This window comes from Triturus cristatus, chromosome 4_2 (assembly GCF_964204655.1).
Source record: "Triturus cristatus chromosome 4_2, aTriCri1.1, whole genome shotgun sequence".
NCBI classification, from domain to species: Eukaryota; Metazoa; Chordata; class Amphibia; order Caudata; family Salamandridae; genus Triturus; species Triturus cristatus.
The window spans coordinates 252,129,513-252,141,787 of record NC_140586.1 but is presented as its reverse complement, the minus strand read 5'-3'; the positions used below and the strand labels follow the sequence as shown (position 1 = coordinate 252,141,787).

General features: G+C 46.2%; 1 protein-coding gene across 1 annotated transcript in view; it reads left to right on the top strand.

Moving 5' to 3' along the window:
• Nucleotides 1-1,210: 1,210 nt before the first annotated feature.
• The window catches only part of LOC146833580 (guanylyl cyclase C-like), a 619,755-nt gene continuing 608,690 nt past the window's right edge, over nucleotides 1,211-12,275 (top strand). The window contains exon 1 of the mRNA XM_085601439.1: nucleotides 1,211-1,412. Within this exon, the coding sequence (XP_085457565.1) occupies nucleotides 1,211-1,412 (202 nt within the window). The remainder of the gene's footprint in view (nucleotides 1,413-12,275) is intronic.

The following is a 12,275-nucleotide window of genomic DNA, read 5'->3' as shown; positions in this document are numbered from 1 at the left end:
TTACACCAAATTGTATGCAGTGTCCATGCAGGCAGAAGGGGCTGCACTTGAACTTATCTGTTTATTTAGTTATTTACAAACTATGCCCTGGGTATCGCCCTTACTCGCCCCCTTTGCCTCAACCGTCAAGCGGTGCTTTTTGAGAGGCATCTGTTTCCAATAAGACTTTCAGAAGACATGTTTGCATCCTTTACAATGGTAATAATTTAGTAATTTCATCTCAAATTGAGTGTAATGGCCGAAGCCTGCCACGCATGGAGTTGGTTAGCCTGAGGTCAACTGCCTGTTTCCCCATTAGATTGACACTGTTGAGTCGTTAACAAGCCAGTTAAGATCTGATAGACAGTGGAAGCCACAGAGGGTCATTTGTCTGTGGGTTTGTCTTGTATCATTCTGATAAACTGTATTTCCATAAAGAAAATGTTAACAGGGTCACCATCTATAGGAAGACGTGACTTCAGAATGTGCTGTGGCGGTGGTTGCAGACCCTAGATTTGCTTGTAGGCTACACACCTAAGTTGTGCAGCCAAAATTACACACAGCAACGCTTGTAAATTCTCTTGGTTCTAGAGTCTGATATGTGAATGAGGTCTCTTGGCTGCTGGATCTACCTCACTGTTTTAGCTCAAATGCGCCATTTTTTTTTTTTTTTTAAATTAAGGTTTAAGGCACCAGCAATTTCTGAACACCTGCAACAATTGATCTGACCTTAATTTTTAACTGAAAGTGCACTGGAAATTTTGCGTTGTTGGGAAGGGTGAATATGAAGATGAGGCAATGGGCAGAGAGGGGTGGATGCATGGATTAGTTAATGCACGGATGGATGAATCTTTGGATGAATGGAGTAAGTGCATATATGACTTCGAAAATTAATACATGGAGACATGTCTGTCTAAGCAGGAGATGTTACACTGAGTAAGATAACTTGAAAGTTGTCTCCATATGAGCAAACTCCCACCCGCCTTCTCTGGTCACAGCAGCTGCTTCTGTAAACAATGTAATCAGGCAGAGTATAGTGTCAAAGCGGAATCTCATATTATGGCCCTAATCAGGAACAAACAGAGGCCGTGCACCATAGCGACCTTTGGCCATTGCTAATGGTTTAGGAACAGCAGAGGTGTGGGGGAAATGTGTTTCATTGTCATTTGTACTCTCCTGCTGGACCATTCCACCCAGCAGGAGAGGTGAAGAGGCTCTGAAATCTGAAGCCATGGACCCTGGAGGACCACTCGCCGTGATCTGCACCGCCCTCCTTCTCCTGATGCCCACTGGGGAGGGCAAGTGCACGGACGACTCTGTGACACTCAATGTGGTCCTCCTGGACGACAACGCGTCCGAGTGGACTTTGGCGAAGGTGAAGCCGGCCATCGAGCTGGGACTTCAGAAGGTGAACGGATGGCTCAAGGAAAAAGGTACCGTGGTCAACCTGTATTGGGGGAGTTCAGATAAAAATAAATGCACCGTGATTCTCTAGCACTGAATTAGGAAAGGGTAAGGTGTGGCATGGCTCGTTTATAATTATGGCTCTCAGTATTCAATTTTTACTCATCATTTTGAAGAGAAATAAAGACAGAAATTAACCTGCTTCTCTGTATTTATTTATGAACGTGGAAAAAACGGAAGATGAGTCTTCCTTTGAGTTTTTTCCATGCTGTCAATCATGACAGCCAGGCCAAGGTCTCTGCTTACTTGCAGTATGGAGAGTTAAAAAAGAGAAGGGTTTCCTAATGAAGCTTTAAACAGTTGTAGGCGTGCATGTGTTTGTTCTAAAATGCTAACGTGTTAATATGACCATATTGTATATGGGTAATCCATCGTATATTTCTTCTTATAGCTCTAAAACCCACCAGACGTCCTAGTTAGAGTGTGCCTTTATCAGTTGAATAAAATGGGAAATACACGAGTTACATCTTCATTGTGTCACCGAATGCAAAATAAGTTTTGACAAAAAAAGAAGGAAAAGTAAAAAAAAATGAATACCATAAAACTGGAATCCTATTTATAACCGAACCCTGGCCAACCTGAACTGGGGTAGAAGAGGAGAGGGCAGAAATGGGTCATGACCAACCTGAACTGGGGTAGAAGAGGGGAGGGCAGAAATGGGTCATGACCAACCTGAACTGGGGTAGAAGAGGGGAGGGCAGAAATGGGTCATGACCAACCTGAACTGGGGTAGAGAAGAGAGGGCAGAAATGGGTCATGACCAACCTGAACTGGGGTAGAGAAGAGAGGGCAGCATTGGGTCATGACCAACCTGAACTGGGGTAGAGAAGAGAGGGCAGCATTGGGACATGACCAACCTGAACTGGTGAAGCTATGTGGAAAAGGAGGCGTGGACCTGCATCAAGAGTGCATAATCAGCCTGTATTTGCACAAAGGGTCTCTGTGGTCTGAATGAAGGTACTTTGGCCAGTCTGCACTGGGGCAAAGGCACTCATGGATCAGTGGTACCATCAACATGACCAATTTGTACTGGGACAATGGACAATTGACATTGTTTACAAACTCCTTTCTCTCCATTTTCCACCCTTGAAAAAGTAATGAAGTTACTCTAACACAGGTCTGATGTAACTCCCCCTCCAAGGTGAGAATGGGCACACATCACCCCCGGGTTTATTAGGGGTGTAGGGAAGGTGCTTTCTCCATGGGTGGGGGAGGGGTGTATTTCCTACACTAAGAGGGAACGAAACGCAAAATGTGTGCCTTTGCATGGGTGATCCCATAGTCATAAAATCCACACAGCAGGAATAAGATTGTGCTGGGAATGTCACATGACATTCCTAGATGTACGCCCGAAAAGCTGTGCCTAGCTTTCCAGATGGACTTCTGGGAATGTCTGTGAAGTCTAGAACATTGGGATATTATGTGCGAATGGAGACTGACGTCTCTGCCTTTCATTTTCTGACGTTCTTTGTGAATCGGGACCATACCCCACCGCAATAAAGCTTGAAAAACCCATAACTGCAAAAATAAAGACCATACAAAAGTACCTTATATAAATATCAACATGTTAAAAATTCCTAAATCCAGCAAGGCTCACCTCCATCCTGTTGGGTGATTTTCTTAAATCATAATTCATATTTGAACACAAGTGAACGATGGTGGATTGAGATATGTTTGCAGGTAGATAATATTGACATGTTCTTTGATTCCCCATCTACAAGTCTGGGATTCTGGTCCTAGCTTTATCAGTTCTGGTAGGGAAGAATCAATCTCTAATATTGGTTGCCAAGTGCAGTTTACTTTCTTCTATTGAACTTCGTTTTGAAAACTTTCTGCTACAACTGCATTGAACCACATTACTGAACACGAACAACAATTACATTCGAGGTGGCCAGACAACAAATAAATGAACATAGAGGCGGAATTCAATTGGCAAATTTTCTGCACATTGTCCTAGCAGATACAGTGCGAACTTCCTTGCTTGCTATTGTGTCAGTAATAAAATTGCTTCCTCAGGGTGATGATGTATAGACTGCATTTTTCACTGTTGCACCATTAGTACTTATCTAGCAAAATGAATATGCAATTAGAAGATTTTAGCATTTTTATATTGTTAGTAATTTTATATTCTCAAAATATCCCAAATCCACCAAGTTTAGGTATGACAAGACTTTATATTAGAGGTAGGTGCTAAAGTACACCTCCGTCAGAGTGAACAACCCAGTCCGTCAATGGCAGTGGCGGTTCCTCCGTTGGAGCGGAGGAGCATTGCCCCACTTAAAATCCCCCCCCAAATCCCTGAGATTAAAAATAAAATGGTAGTTCATCACCATTTTATTTCTCATCTCCCGTCCCGAGCCGAGCATCAGGACGGGGGCGCTGCTGACTGACAGCAGCAGGAAGGAGGGTGGGCTGTCTAATGCACTGTTTAAAGTGCGCATGTCTTGTTGGCCGGCTGTCTTGCAATGGCCAGTCACACATGGGCCCTTTAAATCTCTCAACCCAGCTGTCTTAAGACAGCTGGGTTGAGAGTAAGTGCAGTCCTCAAGTGCGCTGTGGAGCACAGAGTGAGGCCGCTCCCTCCAATCAGTGTGCTGTTCATATGTTGCATGTGAGCAGCGCCAGGATTGGGCAAGGAAGTTCCAGCATCCAGTTTCAGTTCATGCAGAGAAGTCTGGAGCGAGGACGTTGCGTTCGGCATCCCCTCCCTGTAGATGCCAGTCGTCATTGGTCAATGGGCTTTGCCACAGCGAGAATATCCTGTTGTCTATAGGCTCCAGTGAGAGGGGAGGCGGAGGGTGGGAGTACCCCACCTCAGTGCTTCATTTGAGCCAATGGGGGGCACCGGCACTTCTTTTTGGGAACCGGCACTTATTTTTCTGCATTAGATGTTTACCAAGAGCCAAAGAGGGAAAACACACAAATGGGTAAGATGGAGAAAATGAAAAAACTGCCCAAGGGAGACAGCAGGAACCTGCAAGAGTGGGCTGAACGGGCAGAGAGTATCTGTTAGTGGATTAAAGAAATCTGAGGTGGTTTTAGGATTATGCAGCCTTGGTATTCAGTGCGCTCACATTTAATTGCACCAGCCGCATGTTTCAGAACAGAGCTTTAGGAACCCGCAGCCTTTCCAAGGTATATCTGATATCATATCGACTATCATCAATTACCACACTATTGTGATAAAACCCTTGATGATACATCATCATAAAATAGTTAAAAGGATAAACAAGCCTGCTTCAGGATACGGTATGAAAGTTGTGGACTAAATTTTAATCATAGTAAGAGAGTTCATTGGATTTATGTTCCTGTTGATTTGTGTATAAGTTTCTGGTAGCTAGTTCAGATCCTGCCATAGTAGCTCAGTTGGTTATCTGCCATCTGCAATGTGCAGCTTGTAATTTTGAAGGCACATATTTTTAACTTGATAGGGTTAACTCAAATGTTCATTCTTTTGATGTCAATAAAATGGGCACCATGAAGCTGGGTATGAAATAACACCTATTAATAACTGACAGAAGCAATCTGATTGTGAAGTGTATTGTTTTGATGATCAGTTCTCAATATCACACCAGCTGCAGGAAAGACAAAGGTGATGAGGCCAGCAGTAAATTGACAATGTTGGACCCGTTTTACTTTATCCCAATCTAGGGAGATGGAGGGCATCTCTTGCAGGCACTCAATTCACCTGTGAGGTGTCTGCCAGTGCTAGCATTTAAATGCTGTTACAATGTCCCCTCAGACACCAGATCTGTTCCCTCAAGCATACCCATTGTTAATAAAAGAATGAGAGGACAAACAAATGGGAGAAGGCTTCTCTGCCTCCAAATGTGGTGTATATCAATACATTCCCTTACCCCCAAGGAGGCTACACTGCTTCCCTGAAGTCAGGCTAAGACCCCTTCTCCTGCAACACACAAATCCCTCCTCTAGCCCCTGGCCTGAGGGGTAAATTTACATAAATCTACTAAGACCCACAGCAGCATCAAAGACAGTAACCACAACCCCAGCCCCAAGCCCTCCAGGGAGTTAGGGAAGGACAGACCAAACACAGGATCCAGCGCCACACAACTACAAGTAAACCCAACATGAAGGCTGCGGTGCAGAGGTCACACAAAGAACTCAGACTAGAAGTCTAGAAGCGTCCCAACAAGCCAGCAAAAGCAGGAACACAATCCACAACTGAAACAAACTTTCGGCAGCATGTTGAACAGGTCCAACCAGGGCCTCAAATGGGAAGCAGGAATTCCCATCCAGAAATGGGAAACACAGGGAGACTGCCTTCCCCTCGACCACCAGTGGGTGCTCCGCCTCGACCCATCGTGGCCAGACTGCTGAATTACCGTGACCGCGACGCAGCCTTGCGGAATGCCCGAGACATCCCGGATTTGCAATACGAGGGCAACTCATTCTCCATCTATCCCGACTTCACCATGGCAGTGCAAGAAGCAAGGCGGAAATACATTTAGGTGAAGCAAAAGTTGCGCAAAGAAAACATTGAATACGCCCTGCTCTACCCAGCTAAGCTACGGATCAAACACCGCGACCGCACGATACTCTGCACTAACCCACAGCAGGCGGAGGAGTTCCTGGGTTCTCTCCGCCGCACCTCCCCCGACCATGCCAACAAGGGAACCCGCGCCGGCCCACGGTCTCCCCCGGGGGACGATTGACCAACGCGGCTCGCTGCTGCGGGTGGCGGCGACCCGTCTTGAGGAGAGCTGTTGGCGCACTGTTGCACTGCTGGGATGGACGGCCCCTTTGACATGCTTTGATGGCCTGCTCTTGTCCGAAGAGGGCGCTGCTCCTGCTGCACGTCGCGCCTGCGGCGGAGGGGAGACGATCCTGTCCCTGTGCGGCCACCGTCAGATAAGTGACTATGCCTGGTGTCGAACTGTGTGATTTGTGTGGGTCTGGTTGCTGCTGCGCTAGTGTGCAGCCTTTAACTGTTCATGGTTTTGCTGCCCAGACCTACGGGCACCCTTGGAGCGAGCTTGCAGGGGTCTTTCCTCTTTAGGTTGGGCACCCTCCACCCTGGGTCTCCTCCACCTTCGATCCACAGGAAAGGCCTAGGAAGTTCTGCGGTTAGGCGGGACGCGAGGGTTTGAGAGGCACGCCAGCGCACCCCTAAGGGCGGTCCCCTGTTCCCACGTATTATAAGGTTACAAAAGTTCGGTATTTGACCTGTTTACAGGTCGCATATGTTTCAGATTACCAGGGAGGAGGGAGGGTTCTGGGATTCCGGCGCGATTGGGGCGCTGTTGTGGGAGGGGTGGGTGGAGGGGTTACCGCTGGGTAGACCTCACGGGGAATTGAGAGTTGTCTGTTGTGCACAGTGCCCTGACATGTATGGGGGTATATGCTACGCTACACTGCTGACATTACGCCCGTCTTTCACTACTGGGCCCGGGTGGTTGTTCTGCCATGGTCGCGGCCTGGGACGACATTCATCTCTGAAGTGCCTCATACCTTATGGGAGAGTCTCATAGAGCTGTGATCAAGCTCCTGTCATGGAATATACGGGGTCTGCGCGATCCCAGGAAGAAAAGACAGATCCTTTCTTACCTTGATAGACATGATATTAGTATTGCTGCCCTCCAGGAAACGCACACTGATTCCCGCTGCCCCCCGGCCTTTGGTAACAAGTGGGCTGCCCACCGGGTGTTTTCGGCATATTCCACATACGCAAGAGGTACTGCCATCCTGGTCAAGCGAGTGACGCCCTTCGGATGTGGAGGGATGAGGAGCGATGGGGCAGGCAGATACTGCATGATGTGGGGCACTCTGGGATCGCACTCTGTGATCATTGTTAGCTATTACGGCCCCAACACGGACAGCCCTGATGTCCTGAACGCTGTGTGGGGGAAGATCTTGGAGGTGGGCGCCACTCATGTGCTTTGGGCGGGGGATTTCAACACGGTCAGTGACCCTGCGAATGACCAGTCTACACACTTGCCTCACCATTATACGCGTAGCCAGGGGGCGCTGCGAGGTCTACTTGAAGGCGAGGGTCTGGTGGATCTGTGGAGGCACAGGCATGCAGCGACATGGGAGGGGACCTTCCACTCAACCATACATGCCTCATGGTCCAGGCTGGATTACTGGCTGGGGTCTAGGGGGTCTGCACCTGGGTGCGAGCGATCGATCACCTGGCCCGCACACTATCTGACCACTCTCCGGTCTGCCTCACCCTGACTATCCCGGGCTCCTTGGCGGGCTCCAGAAGTTGGCGACTAGCGCCGGAAGCACTCCTAGACGAGGTCTTGAAGACGGAACTGGGAGAAGCCATAACCGACTTCTTTGACAGGAACAAGGGGACAGTGCAGCAAGTAGGTACGCTTTGGGAAGCATTCAAGGTCTCTCTAAAATTACAACAGTTCAAGGGGGGGGGTTCAAGGGACAGATTTTAAAGACCACTACGAATTACGTCCCCTAACAAACGTACTACATACCAAGAAATTCTAGGGTCTAGTCACATATCTTTAGTATACATGAAACGATCATACTCCTTAATTAAGGATGCGTCAGTAAACTACAATGGGATTGGAAAAAGTGCTTATGGGGTCACCTAAGGGCAGATCCCTTTAAGGACGTAATCCCTCATTCACCAAAAGGTGACATGCTTCATCATAGGGACTCTCCTCCCAAAGGAAACACCTAGTTCCTTTGAGAACTACAACTCTCTCACTGTGAGAGAGGAGCTCAGGGATGTTTTAACTGAGTGTATGGGTATTATAAAACCCCCTATAATGAGTCAAACGTGTGAGTGAGAAAAAGCAGCGCAAAGGAAAAATCTACCAAGTGTGAGGAAGTGAATAAATGTTAAAACTGGCTATTAGGCTATAGAGGTCAGTTTAATCAGGATATGCCTAATGTCAGGATTAAAAGAGCAATGTACACACGGTATGGATTTAAACCGTTGTGGTGTGTTGACGAATGGTCGACATGTTTCAGCCGTATTGATCATTGATTAGATCGGGCTTTCATCAGGACCTAAACATATGCTGCTGCTGTGAAAAACTAATACAGTGTAAAAGGATATCCACAAAAACCAAGCTCTGGTGTTCCAGTGGAAAAGTTTCATCAAACCTAAGGGATGACAAAGAAGAGGGGGGAGAAACATAATAAACATCAGTCAAGTCTGAGTGTCCAAAAATGTATGAAATGACTAAGAGACATTGGACCTGCTAAGGTCAAACCCATAAGTAGCAAAGAAACTCTTACCCGCAACAAGCTGGGTGTGAGACCTCACCTATTACCTGGCAACCGCTCAGGAAGGGAGCACCGCTCTATAATAGACAGAAGAAGAGCGAACTAAGTTAAGAGTCCATAGGTGTGGCCACTATTAGATTGCAAGGATCCTTGTGTGAACAAGGACATCTGCAAATAAACGAACACCATCTGGAGATCAACAAGGACAGGGACCCATTAGAAATAACTGGAGAGTTCATGGCTCTGGTAACTATTGTCAAATACTCAATTAAAAAGCAAACGGCTGTGGAGCCACAAATGACATCGCCTCTCTCAATGATTGAACAGGGGAAAAGTATAAATAAGGAAGAATTTAACCCCAGCAAGGAGAAAGGAGAAGCCGTGTGTCAGTTTGCAAAACCTCGTGTTACGAGGTACACACCAAATCAAAAGCAAAAATCTCAGCTGAAAATATCCGTGTGGCAGACGGGGCAAAGAGAAGAAACCAGACAAGAACGGTGGCTATGGAAGACCATCGCAGCGGTCTTACCTGTCCGTCGGTACTTCAAGGCAGCGTGAGCCTGCTGCCGGAGGTGACCGAACAATGGTAGGGACGGCGTTTATATCCCAAATCTCCTACGAAGTTAATAGGTCCCAGGTGATACTAATTAGACTGAAGCCAAGCCCCATAGATAGACGCGCTTGCTCAAATCAATGCATTGCTGACAGAGCCTTCTGCGCAAGACTACGACGCTTACGCTACACTCCGCGCTTGCGTGTACCTTAAAATGAAGCTTACTAATGCCCACACCTGGGTATGGCCACGGATAGCGTGAAACGAGCGCACATAAGTCAAAAAATGCGTTCATTGAGAGAAATATGTTATAGTCACAGAGACACTCGCTACAAAATCTTTGAACACATATAACAATCAATGTATTAAGCAAAAGCACAGCCCCATGGATAAACGCGCATGCTCAGATCAAAAGCCGCACTGACAGAGCCTCCTGTGCAAGACTGCAACGCTTACGCTACACTCTGCGCATGCGTGTACCTCAAAGTGAAGCTTACTTCTGCCCACACCCGGGTATGGCTACAGATATAAGAGAAACATAGGGACAGCATGAAACGAGTACACATAAGTCAAAAATGCGTCCATAAAAGAAATATATTGTAGTCACAAAGACACTCGCTGTGAAATCTTTAAACACATGTAACAATCAATGTGTGGGTGAATGCATAACGTGCATGTGATCTGTCCGATGATTATGAAAACCGACTAGGTAGCATAACAACAGTCATCTCTTATTGGCAGAATCATCAAGAAGGTGGGGTCAACTGGTCAAAGATGTCATAACTGAGCTACAGAATTCCAAAGTATGGAGAGACATCTCAAACCCATTGAAAAAATGATCATGTATATGTGTATGTAGTACAGGATCCACATTACAGGGAAACCCACGGAATTTCGTCATTGAGACCTGACTCGGAACTGTTCAGCTTATAGATCCAACGTTGCTCTTTCTTAAACAAGAAAGTAGCAATATCAGTAATATGTGAGGGGATAAAGGGTTGTTCAAGTACCGTCCAGTGTAGCTCTTGTGGTGAATGTTGTACCGTGACAAAGTGCTGGGTCAATTTTGTAGATGTTTTTTTGCAACGGATGGTACTCTTGTGTTCCAATATCCTTGTTTTGACTCGTCTAGTAGTCATACCAACATATTGAAGAGAACATGGACAGGTAATGAGATAAATTACATTACTGCTATTACAGTTGGTATGGCTCGTGAGTGTCCATGGTCTGGATGTCCCTATGTCCTCTTGCACAGGAGGCTCTGTCAGTGCGGCGTTTGATCTGAGCATGCGCGTTTATCCATGGGGCTGTGCTTTAGCTTAATACATTGATTGTTATATGTGTTCAAAGATTTTATAGCGAGTGTCTCTGTGACTATAACATATTTCTCTCAATGAACGCATTTTTTGACTTATGTGCGCTCGTTTCACGCTATCCGTGGCCATACCCAGGTGTGGGCATTAGTAAGCTTCATTTTAAGATACACGCATGCGCGGAGTGTAGCGTAAGCGTCGTAGTCTTGCGCAGAAGGCTCTGTCAGCAATGTATTGATTTGAGCAAGCGCGTCTATCTATGGGGCTTGGCTTCAGTCTAATTAGTATCACATGGGACCTATTAACTTCGTAGGAGATTTGGGATATAAACGCCGTCCCTACCATTGTTCGGTCACCTCCGGCAGCAGGCTCACGCTGCCTTGAAGTACCGACGGACAGGTAAGACCGCTGCGATGGTCTTCCATAGCCACCGTTCTTGTCTGGTTTCTTCTCTTTGCCTCGTCTGCCACACGGATATTTTCAGCTGAGATTTTTGCTTTTGATTTGGTGTGTACCTCGTAACACGAGGTTTTGCAAACTGACACACGGCTTCTCCTTTCTCCTTGCTGGGGTTAAATTCTTCCTTATTTATACTTTTCCCCTGTTCAATCATTGAGAGAGGCGATGTCATTTGTGGCTCCACAGCCGTTTGCTTTTTAATTGAGTATTTGACAATAGTTACCAGAGCCATGAACTCTCCAGTTATTTCTAATGGGTCCCTGTCCTTGTTGATCTCCAGATGGTGTTCGTTTATTTGCAGATGTCCTTGTTCACACAAGGATCCTTGCAATCTAATAGTGGCCACACCTATGGACTCTTAACTTAGTTCGCTCTTCTTCTGTCTATTATAGAGCGGTGCTCCCTTCCTGAGCGGTTGCCAGGTAATAGGTGAGGTCTCACACCCAGCTTGTTGCGGGTAAGAGTTTCTTTGCTACTTATGGGTTTGACCTTAGCAGGTCCAATGTCTCTTAGTCATTTCATACATTTTTGGACACTCAGACTTGACTGATTTTTATTATGTTTCTCCCCCCTCTTCTTTGTCATCCCTTAGGTTTGATGAAACTTTTCCACTGGAACACCAGAGCTTGGTTTTTGTGGATATCCTTTTACACTGTATTAGTTTTTCACAGCAGCAGCATATGTTTAGGTCCTGATGAAAGCCCGATCTAATCAATGATCAATACGGCTGAAACATGTCGACCATTCGTCAACACACCACAACGGTTTAAATCCATACCGTGTGTACATTGCTCTTTTAATCCTGACATTAGGCATATCCTGATTAAACTGACCTCTATAGCCTAATAGCCAGTTTTAACATTTATTCACTTCCTCACACTTGGTAGATTTTTCCTTTGCGCTGCTTTTTCTCACTCACACGTTTGACTCATTATAGGGGGTTTTATAATACCCATACACTCAATTAAAACATCCCTGAGCTCCTCTCTCACAGTGAGAGAGTTGTAGCCCTCAAAGGAACTAGGTGTTTCCTTTGGGAGGAGAGTCCCTATGATGAAGCATGTCACCTTTTGGTGAGTGAGGGATTACGTCCTTAAAGGGATCTGCCCTTAGGTGACCCCATAAGCACTTTTTCCATTCCCATTGTGGTTTACTGACGCATCCTTAATTAAGGAGTATGATCGTTTCATGTATACTATAGATATGTGACTAGACCCTAGAATTTCTTCGGTATGTAGTACGTTTGTTAGGGGACGTAATTCGTAGTGGTCTTTAAAATCTGTTCCTTGAACCCC